Here is a 15,517-nt window from a genome sequence, read left to right as displayed (position 1 = left end):
GAAAAATATAACTTTAATTACGTTAAAGTTCACCAAAAAAATTATCTTTTATGTGAAATGGTCTGAAAAATTTATCACTGAAATTTACAACGACCACGCGGCAGGCTAGCATGCTTTACGCCAAATCTTCGCATAACATAAGTCTAAAGTTTTTCCTGGCTCTATATTTCAATAAAAAACTAAATTCGGGTGATCATTTCTTGTGTACATATGAACAACCAGGTTATCGTTTAAGTACAGTTAGAATGGCCGCCCGAAACATGTGTACCCGTTTATCCCTCCAGCTAAAATAAACGTATGGATCAGTGCAACGTTTAATATAGTTTTTGACAGAAAAACGAAAAAGTAATTACCTGTTAGTAATTGAGGTTCTACCACAGACCAACATACCTAACACTACGAGAAAAAATTTCTAAAAATATCGAATTAGAAAAATAAATATTTTCATTATTTCAAATGTAGATGAATAATGTCGAATGTATTGAAAGAAGTAAATGAAGGAAAAAAATGATCAACCGGAGACGTGTACTAATAGTAATATATGTGGCATATTTTCAATTGAAATCGAATACAATTTTTTGGATTAAAAATAATTGAAAATGTGACTTTTCAAACCGGAGAAAATCCTCGATGAATCAGATTCGAGGATATCATTGCTGATGAAATCGTTAAAATCGGTGAATTGGGTTAAATTTTAAAACCCTAACGGGCTAAAACATTGAATGTATATATTATCGTCGAAAAATTCCATCTGAATTTTATTTTACAATAACAAATTCTACCAAAAATAAAATGTATCTACCATTCAACATGAAATTTCACCTAATTTGGGCGCTCGTTTTAGAAATTTTGACTCACTTTTGAATTGATATACTTAACAAGAATTTACTCGATTTGCTTCGAATTACTTCGCTTCTTCAGATACTCCAAAACAATCAAAATAAGTTGATGCTAAATTTTCTTCGCCAGCGAATCATTCCTCCAGTGTAATATTATTTATTGCTACTATATTCCAAAGGGATAAATTATATGTGCATTGCGCTATACAAGTTTTTCCCGATTGCAGTACCGTTTATGAGTACAGTAAATCACAAGTAGCGTTATTCCCATCAGTACCCAAAGCTTCAGTATTCAACATATCGAAAAACTGATAGTGAAAAACGCTGTCGCTGTGTGTACACCTCAGTCGCATTTTATCACTCCACTGAACGAGACGTAGATCGCCGTCGGGAAGCTAATACATAATTGTAGTACACACCCGTGTAGGTTATATACCTGCAAACAAGTGAAGGTAAATGTTGATCGCAAACACCGGTAACTCTTCCGGCGTAGATTTCAACACATGCGGGTGGGACTGTGTGCTCCCAAGTGATTACTACAAAATTTGTGACGACTAACGAAATGGTGTGCACATCTATCACTCTGATGTGAATAATTTTAATTTACACGTACTCGTCATGTGCCGGATCTACGTACCTACGTGCAAACTGGATAACTGATAAGAAAAAAAGTGTAATTTGCCTTTCCGCTGTGTAGTGAATAGAATTTTATCGAAGCAGCCATTACGGCAAGTGAATTATTTTGATTTTGGATAGCGCGAGGGCTATTGATTCAAGCAGTGAGCGAACGGTATAGACAATCGACAAAAGTTGAATTTAGTTCAAGGTCTAGTATGATCGACAAAAGGACCAGACTTTTTTTCTCATTCTTTTGAGAGTGTATCGAAAGCGTGGCTGTTGCGTTGCGAGACGTGGTGCAAGCAACTGATTCGCTATAAAACCGGTATAGATGGTGTCAAAAAACCTGCATGCATAGCAGAATAAGTGGATAAAGTGTACGCGAAGCATATAAAAAAAACAACACCGTGTTGCAAACTTCGACGATGCTTCGCAACTTCTGAGCAATGGGAAGTGGCGATTGGGATCAATCCTCCTAAAATAATATTTTGCTTGTTTTTGGCAAATCATAGCGATCTCCTTCCTTTTCTTTAAAAACGTTGTTAGAGGTGGTATAAAATAGATTATAACTTGATCGGACATAGTTTTACTCATACATATAATAGATCCATTAGCTTGACATTTATTGCACCGGGTACATACATGTCAAAGATGAAGCAAAACAATGATTCAATCAGTAAATGCCTGGAGATATAATCGCTTTGAGTTAATCGTGATCCATAACTTCTTTTAAACCTGCGGAATGAAATGTTTCCGTTTTTGTTTGGAGGCTGTAATGTGTCTGACATGCGAGATATATCTGCCATAGTGGCAACACTGCTTACATTACAACAAAAAACCTTTACTAAAAATAAAAGTAATTTAGCAATGCGCAACTTATGTGTAGTCTCCTCATATAAATGTACTAAAAGTAAAGAGTAATTGTTGATGGATAAAACAATGTAAAACGGGTTTTTTTACTACAACTTTTTTGTTCGATTTTTGACATTTTTATAATGTTAGGATTAATTAGGATTAATGACTGATTTTGGATTTTTTTTTCACGGGGCTACAACTTGCAGAGTAGCAGGTGCGCACGGATCACGAAGAATGCAGTGAAGACGTAAACAGATTTTGTTGCTGCATACCCACATGGACTAAAAGCGCTGTCACAGCCTTTGCCGCATTATCAAACCACAATAAACGGAAACGCGGCAAGCGAGCGCGGTAAACATTTTTTACCCAATAACTTTGAATTCAAAGCTATGATATATGTTGCGAATCTTTTCTTAAATCCACATTGCGACCTTTCAGCCATGGGCCACCGGGCCGTGCGTTGAGTTACGTGCCCATCTAGTTTGCATCAGTGCGAGTGAGAAAACGTTTTGACGTTTGTTTTTGTTTCGATCGCACTCGTGTGTATCCCATATAGCAAGAAATCGACGAAATGCTAGATTATCTCGAGATAGACAATACATTGTTATATAACATATATATCATGTATATACATCGATCGATAGCAATTAATATGGACTATAATCTATGGCAGAAACATGTTTTAAATTCAGTTGTAATATGGTCGGTGTTAAGTCAGACCGGACTAAGTCGCAAATCATCAAAAAATTAGATAATTATAGCACTGGATAAAGTATTTCGTCAGCTACATTCGACTTTTGGCAGATTTTAAATATGTTACAATAAACAAGAAATATGGCAAAAATTAATTTCTAATTATAATGTGAAGGATGCTGCGATTGAAACTTTAAACTCGTTTTTCTCGAAATCAATATTTTGTCACTTAGTCCGGTCTGACTTAACACCGCCAAATGTGATTGCTTTTAACTCAAATATATTGGCTTAATAAGTGAAAATTATTAATTTCCTCGTATTTCTACGATTTCGCTGAACATTTCCTACGAATTTCAAAAAGTTTATTCGTAAATAATAGGCTACACTAATTGCAATCACTTGATGTATATTATATACAGGCATGTATACATGTATGCCAAGCCGCTTTGAATTCAGTGTCTAGTGTTACACTGAAATCAAAATTCGTTATAATTTCTTAAAGGTAATGACTTATACCTAAAACCAGTATGAGCAATAATTTGTTCACACTTTTTAATCATGGTTCAACTGAAATAAGGTGCCAAGAATCTTAATTTTATATTTCAAATGGTTATTATGCAATCAATTAATCAAATCTCATTCTAATTTGGTAAAAGTCGTACAGAATTTCATTAACTGTAAGAAATTATAATGATTTTTGCTTTTAGTTTACTACAAGATACTACACGCTCTTAGTTTCAGGCCAATGTTTCGCGCGCATAGGTAGACGGAAATCGCCGTTTTGATGCCTCCATTTTCAATTTCACTGAGATGCTGATTCTTATGAACTCTTGAATACTAAACATATTTAATCGTCAAAACAGGAAGTTCGTACACCTTTCAATTATTCAAAAAAATTAACAAACTTTGTCTTATTTTCACCCAAAAGAATAAGAACCACCCCTTAATGATCATTAAAATTATGAATGTTACCCATACTAAATCTACCACTCTTTTTATACTCATTAGGGTGGGACAAAAATTAGATTCCAGCTCCGAGCAACTTTTTAGGTACCATTTGGGCCCTAGAACAACTGTGCAAATTCTTAGCTGGATCCCTGAAACTATATTTTTGCGCCCACTGTTTAAAGTTTACATAGGATTTTGTATGGGTATATAGTTTCACCAATCGATTCAAAAATTTGCAGAGTTGTTCTGGATGCTAAATGGAACCTAAAAAGTTACTCGGAGCCAAATTTCATTTTGTTCATGTAACCATGTCCCACTCTAATACTCATAGTTCTATACCTAAGAAAGACATTACAATTCAGACGTTTAAAATTCTCACACTGAGATCTCGCATTTTTATACTACCTCTACTCCTTAGGGCGGGTTTCTTCACTTTCGCTTAACTTTTAAACCGGGTTTATCGGTGAGTTAAACTTGGTTTAAGGGTTTATATATGTTGAGGACGGTCAAACAATCCAATTTGTTTGTTATTCTTTTATCTTAAAGCATAGATTGTTAAAAATAGTATTCCAAATTTTTATAGAAATACAAGCATTAGAAGCAAAGTTTGGTATCATTCATAAAATACGTCATGAAACAATTGTCCAAAATTGACTCGCTCTCCCCCCCATGTAACGAATTGTCTCAAATTTCTTCCACCCCACCTCCTGACACGTAACCAATTCTTAAAAGGATTCTACTGTAATTTTTTCTAAAAACGTCAGTGACTTCGATTGTCGAAAAAGTATTCAACCGAATTCAAAAAGAAAAGTTTAAATTATTCGTAAATTAACTGTCGTGTCGTTATTTAATTTTTTCGTCTAAATTTTCATATCAATGTTAAGATTTTTTTAAATAATTTTTTTCAGATAAAAATAGTAGCTTTGCAAAAAAAGGTTATGAATAGTTCAAGGCCACCAAGCCCCGATACTAACATTTTTTTTGGCTTTATGCTCTTAGTTAAGCTGTTTAACTGAAATATTCGGACCCACCTAAGCAAATCGCCGTTTTTGGTGGTTAGGTGTGAAATAATTTATCGGTCAAAGGACCTAATTGTTAGTTTGAAACCTCGGCCAACGACGTTACCTCAGCTACATTTTGAAGCTATAAAAATTCATTTGCACTAGTCCATGGCAGCGCTAAGCGACGATTTGCAAAACTACGTTTTTCCATCCTTTTACGATGTAGGGGTTATTCGGATCTCCCTATGGGGCAATTCAGACCGCTAATTTTTTTGCAAAGGAATTATATTTACCTATGAAATATTTACTGGAGAAAGTCCTTAAGTAGCAAAAAAATAAATAAATTGAGTAAAAAAATTATTCTGGGTAGTAGCTGTCGATCAGCGCATTATGTATTTTCTTTGTTGTGGTGTGTGTAATCGTGTGTGCAGCCGCAAGCCGCTGAACGGTGGTTGATGGAATAGGGGTCCAAATAGCCCCATACGCTCATTACGCACAACAGTGGTGAGCGTCATGGCTGCGGAAATACGGTCTGAACACTACGATCTCATATGATTCATTTGCAACACTAGTGCAATTCACTGCCCCGGAATTTTTCAATGAAAAACCCCATTAGTCTATCGAGCGGATATGCTTGTAGCTCATCACACAATATAATTTTAATATACATAAAATGGGAGAAGAATTCACAACATTCTATCCATTTGTAATAAACGTATGAGAATGTTTATAAATCGCGTAATGTATCTCTAAAATCAACGTCGTGGATATTCTTTGCGATAAGATAAGTGACTTTATCATGAAGAACCCATACTAAACAAACAAAATTATGAGCTCATCGTTTCGCAAGAAAAACATCAATCACTTAACACAATTCATTGTTCCTCTTTCTTTTCAGCAACATATAGACTTATACAGAAACTGTAACACTTAATCCCTACCGGCAAGATGTCGCTCAGTACCAGTGCAAATCTTGTGAAATATCTACTATTTCTATTCAATTTCTTTTTTGTGGTATGTATGACGTTCTGCGTGAGGGTAGGTTTGCAACTATGTAATTGCGCGTTTGTTTTCCACAGATAACCGGCATCACGATTATGGCTATAGGCCTAACCGTTCAAGGTGCATATCACAACTTCGCGGAAATCTTGGATCCACAGTTTTTCAGCGTCCCTACATTTCTGGTCGTGATCGGATGCTTCATTTTTATAATCGCTTTCTTCGGTTGCTGTGGAGCGTACAAGGAAAACTACTGCATGACACTTACGGTAAGGGAAATTGAAATGCGCTCTTCGAAATTATATCGAAGCTAACCCCAAACAAACATTCCACAGTTTTCGGTTCTATTGGTACTGATCTTTATTTTGGAGCTGGCCGCCGGTATCAGTGGGTACGTACTGAGAAACGACACTTATAATCTAGTGTCGACTACATTGCGCAGTTCGATGGAACACTACGGAGGTAATACTAGTCAAGAAATCACCTACATTTGGGATGAAATTCAGGTTGACGTGAGTATTAGAGTACCATGAGTAGGAAATATTACTTTAGAACGTTTCATGAGTTCAATAAATTAAATCTTCACAGTTTGACTGTTGCGGAGTAGATAAATCAGACGATTGGGTTAAAAGCAATGATCAGCTATTCAATTCTACATTCCTTCCCATAACCTGCTGCAAAACGTCCGTTGGTAAATATTGTTTGCGCATTTTATCGTTTATGTATCGTGTAATAAATGATAAATCCTTCCCCCCTTAGGAAGCATCGGTGTCGTGCATTGTCCAGATGAACAACACCCGGAGCGCCTGCGGAAGACCGGATGTATCAAATCCTTTGGTAACTACATACGGTCGCACGCGGTTAGCTTGGGAGCTGCTGGAATCGCAATCGCTGTAATACAGGTTGGCTAGTTGAATATGCGTTTCTTATGAATATAAACGGTAACATTTTTTTTATTCATTAATTACAGTTTTTCGGAATCTTTTTCGCGTGCTATCTATCGAAACAGATAAAAATGCAACACGGCCATACAGGGTTCTAATTTATTTTTGTGATACCCGTGCTATTTAGAACAATCTCCTGTCCACAAAATGATATATGATATGTTTCTGAAATAATAAAAAAATAAACAGATATGGATAAATTGAATGAAAAGCGATACTATTCAAAATTCAAAACACATGCGGTAAAAGTCCTGAAAATACATAGTATACCCCAGGGGTTTACTTTATAATACCAACATATTTAGGAAATATTATACAATATTTTCAGCTAGGTTTGTCTTATTCGCCGGAATTGTAATAGAACCGTTCCTAACCTGGAGTCCGTATCCATGTTTCTGCTCAGAATTCCGATGGGATTCCTCTCAGGATTTTGATGACATCCATCTCAAGATTCTTGTGGTATCCTACTTAGGAATTCTGATGGTATGCTGCTCAGGATTCCAATGGACTCTGGAAGAATCCTTAGCACGATACCGAAGGAAAGCTTCTCAGAGCTCTGGTAGAACCTTTTTCAAGATGGCATACTGCTGAAAGTTATGATTTGCTCGATGGAAGAATGCTCATATGTCTAATGAAATCTGGTCAAATATTCTAATAAAAATTCGATTCACAGTGCTGCTGGGTTTCTATTCAGTATTTTTACGCACATTTGATCACGAGACTATCCCTTTCAACACTGTGATGGAACTCTGCTCAGAATGTTGACGTTTTCTAACTCATGGAAGCCTGATCCGAATTCTGATAGCATCCTTAGCAGGATTCTGAGGAAGCTGTTTAACATCAAAACATGTATGACTTAATGAATATCAGGAACAAAAAGAACAGATTTCGCAAAGAGTCATTACTGTGAAAGTATGTCAAATACACCTAACTTGATATATTCGAGATATCTGTATTCAAAGTAGATTATGTTTTTATGATGCTTCAATTTTTAAGGTAGTTTACCTTAGTATGTTAAATAAATGATATTTTAGTTAACTTTTTCGCCCGGCAAAGCCTTGTTTCGGTTCGCTGCTAGTTCAATAACAATGAGTTTCCCAAGACGCGGCCAGAGTACGACGGTGGGTTTGCTTGGGGCCAAGGGGCTTAGGTCGACTTTATATTTTTCAGAGAATATGTTGGCATCTTTTAGGACGTTCAATGTGGCCTCTTTGAAAACCAGATCGCGTGATAAAATGCAGTTAGCGTAACTCTTCAACCTTATTTCAAAAGGTTTTGTACAGATACTGGCGAACGCTAATTTATTGGTTTCGTCGCGGGATCATAGCTTATCGGTTATCGGTCAAGAATGACAATGAGTGTAAAAGTCATAAAATCGAATTAATAACTTCCCTGTTTCTTCCACGTATGGTTCGAATAATTCAACGTGAATTATAGAGAATAGGCGTACGCTGTCCTCTCCAATTACTGTTATTCTTGTCTAAATCCATCTAGTGAAGTGAAACCGTGCGTTTTGAACAAGTTTTCAATGAAGCACATTATCTAAAACCTTTCTCGGAATAAAGTGTCAGTATACTGTTTCTTAGGCATCTATATAATACTTATTTGGCAGAAATGCTTCAATTTACAGCATTAAAACAGCATAAATGAAATTAAATGTTTTATTCTGCGCATATATTATCACCTCAACTCAATTATCGCCTCCGGGGCGTACGAAATTTCACCTCATCGAAAAACAATCTGATTGAAACACAATACCTTATATTCCAATTGCGTCGATTCTAGCTAAGTATCCAGATCATGGACGCCATCGCATGATTTGTAAAAAGGAAGGGAATCAAAACAAATGTAAACATCACGCTGTTAGAAGAAGAACGCTTAGTATTGCACTCGCAGAAAATAATCATGCGAAGGCTAACAACTGCGGATGACTAGTTTCACATCAAGCATTGTATTGTTCCGAGCCAATCAGCAATCAGTTCAATAACTTTATATGATCGATTATTTATACCTGAAATTGCATTACTATTATATTTTCAAGTGTATCTTTCAGTTTGGCCGCACTGTTGATTCTTTCCTGAATACTGAATGTAAAAGATTTGTTTTGATTGTAGTAGTGTATCGGAAAAACATGTCGATAATGCGTGCCACTGTATATCTGAATAACCTATTATAACACTAGTACTTAAGTACTTTTAAAGTGAATTAATCATAAATGAATTCCCAGTTAAAATAAAGATATGCATCAGTGCAATGTTTAATATAGTTTTAGCGAAACAACGAGATATGAGACGGTAATGGCCGGTTCATAGCATGTAGTTTTGCTAAGCGCCATTTCGGTTCACTATGTGAATGAGGCGAATTAGCAGATATTTCAAGGTAATTTTATGTTAACTGAATGTTGGATTTAGAAGATAGTTCCAAATAAATATGTTCGCAACAAATAATGAATGTAACATGAGCTTATTTTGCACACCTGTTTCAACCAAATAAATATTGCCATTATCCCGTATGCTTAGTTCGAAAACAAGAGGTGCGAAATAGAGTCACAATAGGCTCTACTGCCATAATATGCACATTATCCTATATTTCAAATACATCAAAATATGTATCCGGCATTCTTTCACATTTGGTATAACATGATACACTAAGGAAGGTCAGTGAATTTTTGAGAAAACAGATTTTTCTAGATTTTTCTAATCAGGATATTTTACAATGGCTGGATGTTGTGGGCTTGAATCAAAACTTGTCGAAAGCTAAGACAAGACGTAACAATAGGGGGGCCGTTTTTGTTCCAATTTTACGCAGAGATGCCAGATTTGCAGACAAGTCTGCAAATTCGCAGACTTTTAATTTAAGCTGCAGATTTTTTCGATGACGCAGATATTTGCAGATTTTTTAGTTTGGTTGCAGATATTTGCAGATTTTTGAGTATAAAGGCTTTTGGTTACACTAGCTTTCCTGACATTTTTTGTTCTTCCCAGACTTTTAAAATTATTATCGCAGACATTTGAAAAAAGTACCTGGCATCTCTGATTTTACGTCAGAATGGTCCAGCTCCTGATTGGTTGATTCTGACTTTTTGCACCGCACGTAATGTTACTGCCGAGGGTCTGCACCAAAGGGAAAAAGAGCGTGTCCGGATAAGAATAAGCAGATTTGACAAACGCAAAACAGATTCAAGATAATCTGCAGAAGGTGTATGCATGTGTGTACAATAATATTTTTGGTGGCAAACGCTTTGAGAGGCTGAAAGCACTAGTTTCTATATTCAAAACATTGTTTTAGTTAATTTCATTTTTATTAACCTCTTTTTTGGGAAGTGAATCAGTATTTACGCAATGTCGATCTTGCCAATCGTAAAACCAAAACTCTCGCTTTACGTTGCCTATACCTTATCTGGTACCATCTTGGGTTTTCACGTCATTTGCAGTTTGACAAGACCAAAATTTGACAAGACCATAACCGAGGCCTAGGAACCGAAGCGGCGCAAAGCCGCTTAGGATCCGCCGGGCGAGGTGGCCGCTGACCCGCCGGCGGAAGCAAACAAACCTGTGATCCACTCGTTTGCCCGGCTGACTGAAACATAGGGGCTATCTCTAGTTTAAGTCCGACTGAGCGGTAGTAAAGTCGGACAGCACGTGCAAAAGCGATGTGGCGTAGCCACATTGGGTGGTGGACACAAAATAAAATTGGCAACGCTAGCAAAATGTAAACACAAATGAACACTCCGGATGAACCTATCGTCAATTGACATTTCGACGAGGTTTGATTCGAGCCAATAATATGGGCCCTTTAACGGGGTGCTGGAGCGTTGCCAGAATTTTTTTCCCACATTAAATTTTAAGAAACTTCCCAGTTCAGCTAAGCCGGAATGCTGGCTGGTTCTAATTCGTATTCCGGCTCCAGTGACAAAACCGACTTTAGTTAACATCGGTTGCATCACTGTTGTCGGAAAACTAATTAGAGCCAATCAGAATTCTAGCTCATCTCCGGTTAAACTTTACTGGGTAACCATCCGATACCCTTCAAGAACCTCTGTTCAAGGGATATCATTTCGATGCGGCTTAGCCGCATAACCGAGGCCTAGGAACCGAAGCGGCGCATAGCCGCTGAGGATCCGCCGGGCGAGGTGATCACCGACCCGTCGTCGGAAGCAAGCGAACCTGTGATCCACTCGTTAGCCAGTTACTCAGACTGAGCGGTAGCGACGTCGAACAGCACGCGCAAAAGCGATGTGGCGTAGCCACATTAGGTGCTGGAAACAAAATAAAATTGGCAACACAAGAAAAATGTAAACACAAATGAACACTCCGGATGAACCTATCGTCAATTAACATTTCGACGAGTTTTGATTCGAGCAAATAATAAGGGCCCTTTTACAATATTTTTGCAAATTTTACTTAAAACGTGTCGACAATTCGGAAAGCCTTCTATCATATACGCGAATTATCAGTTCTGATAGACGCATAATGTTGGAAGTGATAAATTTAACATATATATATATATTTTTTTTTTTTAATTTTCGTCAAGCATATGTAGACTACATAGAATGGTTTTACAATATTTACTTATATACTATACATTATTTCTACGGTTTAGTTCAGATTTGATTTGTTTTCTAGACATGGAAAGGTCAATTATTACACAATTTTCATTATAATGACGCATCATTCTATTGATGGGGCTATTTTTAGCATAGTTTGTCCTAAAAGATTGTTCTTGGAATAAATTACGAGTTGTTAGTTGTCGGCTAGGTACATAAAATTTTATTTGCGAAAGTAATGATGCGGATTGTACACGTTGAGAAATAATGTCGTTGATAAAGTAAAGCATGGCAAATTCGCGGCGTTCTTTGAGTGTTTGTATATTAATGAGCATGCAACGTGCTTTATACGATGGAAGGGGAAATGTCGTCCAGTTTAGTTTACGAAGCGCGTACAAAATAAATTGTTTTTGGACTGATTCAATGCGTTCTTCGTACAGGACAGTGTATGGGTTCCATACTATGCTGCAATATTCCAAAATTGGCCTGACATATGTATTGTATAATGATTTTATTGTGTAAGGGTCTTCAAAATTGTAGGGTGATGAACCTTTTTTCGCCATGTTTCTATTATTACCCTACCCATTTGAAGCCGCTGGTTAGAGCAGCGCCTGCCATCTTTGTTCAACGCATTGAGTCAAAGGATAGCGCAACAATAGAGGCACTCGATTCGAGTTATCGTTGCGCTCAAACACGAGAATTTCACTGTTTTCAGCGCATTTGTGTTGTTATCTTCGTTCATAACAATGAAGCAAAACTGTTGATGCCAATTTGTACGCATTCCATTGAGTGCAGGCCGAGTAATTGATGAATTAGTTAGGCACGCTCCTTAGTATGGTGAAAATAGGCACTTTATCCTATGAAGAATAGCAAAAAACGTGAATTTCAGTGAAATTTAATAAAAATCGCTATAACTTTATTACTAATAGATATAGAGCTTAAGTGTCTTCGACAATTTGTCATAGTTTTAAACGTTCTAAAACTGTACCTAAGGCTCCAGCCTCTAAAACCCAAAATAAGAGAATTCAAACTAATTTACGTTCACAAAAAAGACGCAGGTAAAACCAATATACTGTGCTGAAGTCAGCGTTTCAGAAAATTAGCTACCCAAACCGCTAGAGGTTTCGTTTTCCTACTTTCTTTTACTGGCCCAGTGTGCATTGTCCTTTTCTTATATGAAGTGTTATTGTCACACTTATAATAAAATCTCACATTGCGCGCGTCTGAAAGGCGCATCAAATATAGCCGCAGTTGCTCCACCGGCCGATTTCACTGGAGCCACCAGACAATAAGACAGTCGAACATAAGCAAACTATAGGAGTGATAAGCAGTCTCTATTACAAATGTAGGGGTCTTCTTCCTATGAATTTATATAGGTGGCTGTCACGCGCCTATCTGAATTTAGCTTTCATATAATCGCATATCCTGCAAGGCACAATACATTTTTCATTTTTGTATCCTCTTCTCCATACATTGGATTCTTAACCCCACAACGTTACACTTACTTTTTACCCCAACGCGTTTGATCGCAATTTTCGCAGGTCAAAATGCAAACAAAACCACCATTGCGGGCCACGACCATCTTTACCGTTACTTGGAGTATTGATGTGGTACTTATTTAACGGAAGGCCCCGACTCAGTGACACTCCCATAAGTACAACGGATTGGGTAGTGGGTGGGTTGTTAGTCAGGATTCGCCTCAAACAAGCGATGCGACTGAGAATATAAAAATTCACACATGTTGTGTGAACTGTTTGGATTTACACACTGACGCCAATTTGGTGTTAGTTTGGATATATCGTCTAACCGATAGCAAGTTGGTGTCAGTTACTGACGAGTGGAACACGAAGCATTCAAATCCAACATATTTAAAATAAAATGATTTAATTGGTGCTTTCAGCCTTTTTGTTAGCTGTCATCGCCGATGCGCAGCTTAATCGGCACATATTTCACAGAAGACCGATATCCTATCTTACATATTTACAAATACACGAAATTTTTTTTCATGATTGAAACGAAAATTTTCGTGATTTTAAATATTTAGTGTACATTGCACGAAATTCATCGTAGAAAACTAACCAATTTTTGTGATTGAAATGAAATGTTTCGTTATTTTACCAAATGTGTATATAACACGAATATTTCGTTATGGTTGCACGATTTTATTTTCATTTACCGAACAAAATTTTGGCATATTTTTTCATCCAATCTTAAAGGATCGATATTTGACAATATCGAACTTTTTGCATGAAACAGATCGATCTGGCAAAATTAAAATTTGTGGGAGTCGACTTCACCACCACACGCTGTTACCACATACATAACTGACTCAGATATTATCTCGATAAAATTTAATAGCCTCTCCTAATAACGTCAAAGTGGTCCGGTTTGGCTCAAAATTGTAGCAGACACACCTGATGGAAGTAAGGATCAACACAAGTATTCAATAATTCGTTGTTTTTTCCTGTGCAATCTAAGGTCTTTCGAAGGTTACATTTTTTTCAATAACATTTGATGCCTCCAAGTCAAAATTACCACAAGAATGCTCATGTAGCTGACAGTTTATATACTGTATATGGAACCTATAGAAATCATTCTCTGTTGCTTCCTTGAGCACTTTATATTAAATCCCAATAAAATAAATTACAAAACATGTAAATTACAGTAACATGCTCGGTATAGCTACCAGTTTATTAACATTAGAAACTTACGATCCCGTTGAGAGACATTTGCTAAAGTTATTCGTATAGGTTTCCACTAGCACACCGATATCGACAGTCGTCAGTGAGGCACATCGATTCAATCTGTATGTGATGCTTTGCGATAATGGATTGACGTAGCCGATGAAACTGAGGGGGAAGTTTGCTACCCAACTAAATAAGCCTATTTTTTGGAAAAACTGAAGAAAAACAAATAATTGATGGAGTTAGTAATGGAATACCTATTCATTCAACTAACAGCTACATACCTCCTGGATGCAAGCAGAGTTGGGCGACGTAGAGCAAACGTTGATCATGTTGAACATCTGAATTGCGACCGGTTGCGCAATACTGAACAGCGTTGTTATGTTCGTCGCCAAATTCGTGATTGGGGTAACTTCATTCTGAATGCAAGTATTAATTCTGTCTGCCGAAACAGGCGATGCGTACAGCATCGCTCCATATTTGTTCAGACAAGTGGCATTGTACTTGCCACCGTACACAGCGCTTGCGGTCATTTGATTGGCTGCAGTGTTCAACGTTGCGTTTATATTTTGAACTAATCCAACAGCGTATGCAAAAGCCTTATCAACATTTTTAGCATCGAAAGTTCCTAAAATTTCTTTAGCATTTGCTAGTTGTTCGGATAATCCAGTGATGATGGTAGCTACTTTGGATGTGTCGACCCCATAAGAGTTATACTTGGTCAACAAAGGTACGAGTGTCTGGTTGACGGTCGTTACCAATGTGATTAAACTAGCTAGGGCTGATTTTTCGCCGTTCGCGAATGTAGTGCTCATGGTTACGAGTGTTGCGTTGATCTTCGTCATGGAGGTGTTGATAGCTGCCGAAATCGATTGAGTAAGCGTTGCACATTGGATCCCATAGGCGAAGGATAGTAGGACGAAGGCGAGCACTGTTGAACGATTCATCATGTTTTGGAAGAAAGGTGTCTACTGATTGAACCAAACTGATAAAACACAACCTGGGTGAGTCTCTTATATCGGTGCAAAATAATATCACTGGAGAATGAAGGCATTGTATTCGTCTGTAGGGACGTGTATTTTTACTATTGCAACTCGCACTAGTTGATGATACGAAAATGTTTACATTGAAACGAATCTGAACAAGCAATTCTTTTGAATAAAGAGATTATTCTACCTTTTCGAAAGTATGGTTAGTTGTTCATCTCGTGAATAATGATTTGAGTATATTTTGAATTCTTCCGTAATATTTGTGTTTGAACGAACTGAAACGCTAAGCCAATACTTTAATTTCTTATTTACCATTTTTAGAAGAAAATTTTAAAAAAGAAAAATGCCTTTATATCTTTAAATCGAGGTATGACACAACTTTACATATAGACATTCCGTTC

At 37.0% G+C, this 15,517-nt stretch overlaps 2 protein-coding genes across 6 annotated transcripts; one reads left to right on the top strand and one right to left on the bottom strand.

Annotated features, from left to right (window-relative positions):
- The first annotated feature begins 1,174 nt into the window (after nucleotides 1-1,174).
- LOC131678291 (CD63 antigen-like) lies at nucleotides 1,175-7,108 on the top strand. Of its 5 annotated transcripts, XM_058958330.1 has the most exons (8): nucleotides 1,176-1,291; nucleotides 2,519-2,663; nucleotides 5,853-5,968; nucleotides 6,034-6,222; nucleotides 6,289-6,465; nucleotides 6,542-6,644; nucleotides 6,713-6,855; nucleotides 6,924-7,108. In XM_058958330.1, exons 3-8 carry the CDS (start codon nucleotides 5,903-5,905, stop codon nucleotides 6,993-6,995), a joined length of 750 nt encoding a protein of 249 aa, XP_058814313.1. In that variant the 5' UTR covers nucleotides 1,176-1,291; nucleotides 2,519-2,663; nucleotides 5,853-5,902; the 3' UTR covers nucleotides 6,996-7,108. The 5 variants fall into 5 exon arrangements, with proteins under 5 accessions (XP_058814311.1, XP_058814313.1, XP_058814316.1 ...); XM_058958328.1 differs by lacking the exon at nucleotides 2,519-2,663 and having other exon boundaries at nucleotides 1,175-1,291; XM_058958333.1 differs by lacking the exons at nucleotides 1,176-1,291; nucleotides 2,519-2,663 and adding an exon at nucleotides 1,341-1,512.
- A 6,881-nt stretch (nucleotides 7,109-13,989) lies between these two features.
- On the bottom strand, nucleotides 13,990-15,103 carry LOC131678290 (uncharacterized). Its single transcript, XM_058958327.1, has 2 exons — nucleotides 14,412-15,103; nucleotides 13,990-14,342 (listed from the first exon to the last, which is right to left on the bottom strand). The coding sequence occupies exons 1-2, from the start codon at nucleotides 15,075-15,077 to the stop codon at nucleotides 14,151-14,153; spliced, it is 858 nt and encodes a 285-aa protein (XP_058814310.1). The 5' UTR covers nucleotides 15,078-15,103; the 3' UTR covers nucleotides 13,990-14,150.
- Nucleotides 15,104-15,517: the final 414 nt, after the last annotated feature.

This window comes from Topomyia yanbarensis, chromosome 2, assembly GCF_030247195.1.
Source record: "Topomyia yanbarensis strain Yona2022 chromosome 2, ASM3024719v1, whole genome shotgun sequence".
NCBI lineage: Eukaryota > Metazoa > Arthropoda > Insecta > Diptera > Culicidae > Topomyia > Topomyia yanbarensis.
This window is presented reverse-complemented; position numbering and strand designations above follow the sequence as displayed.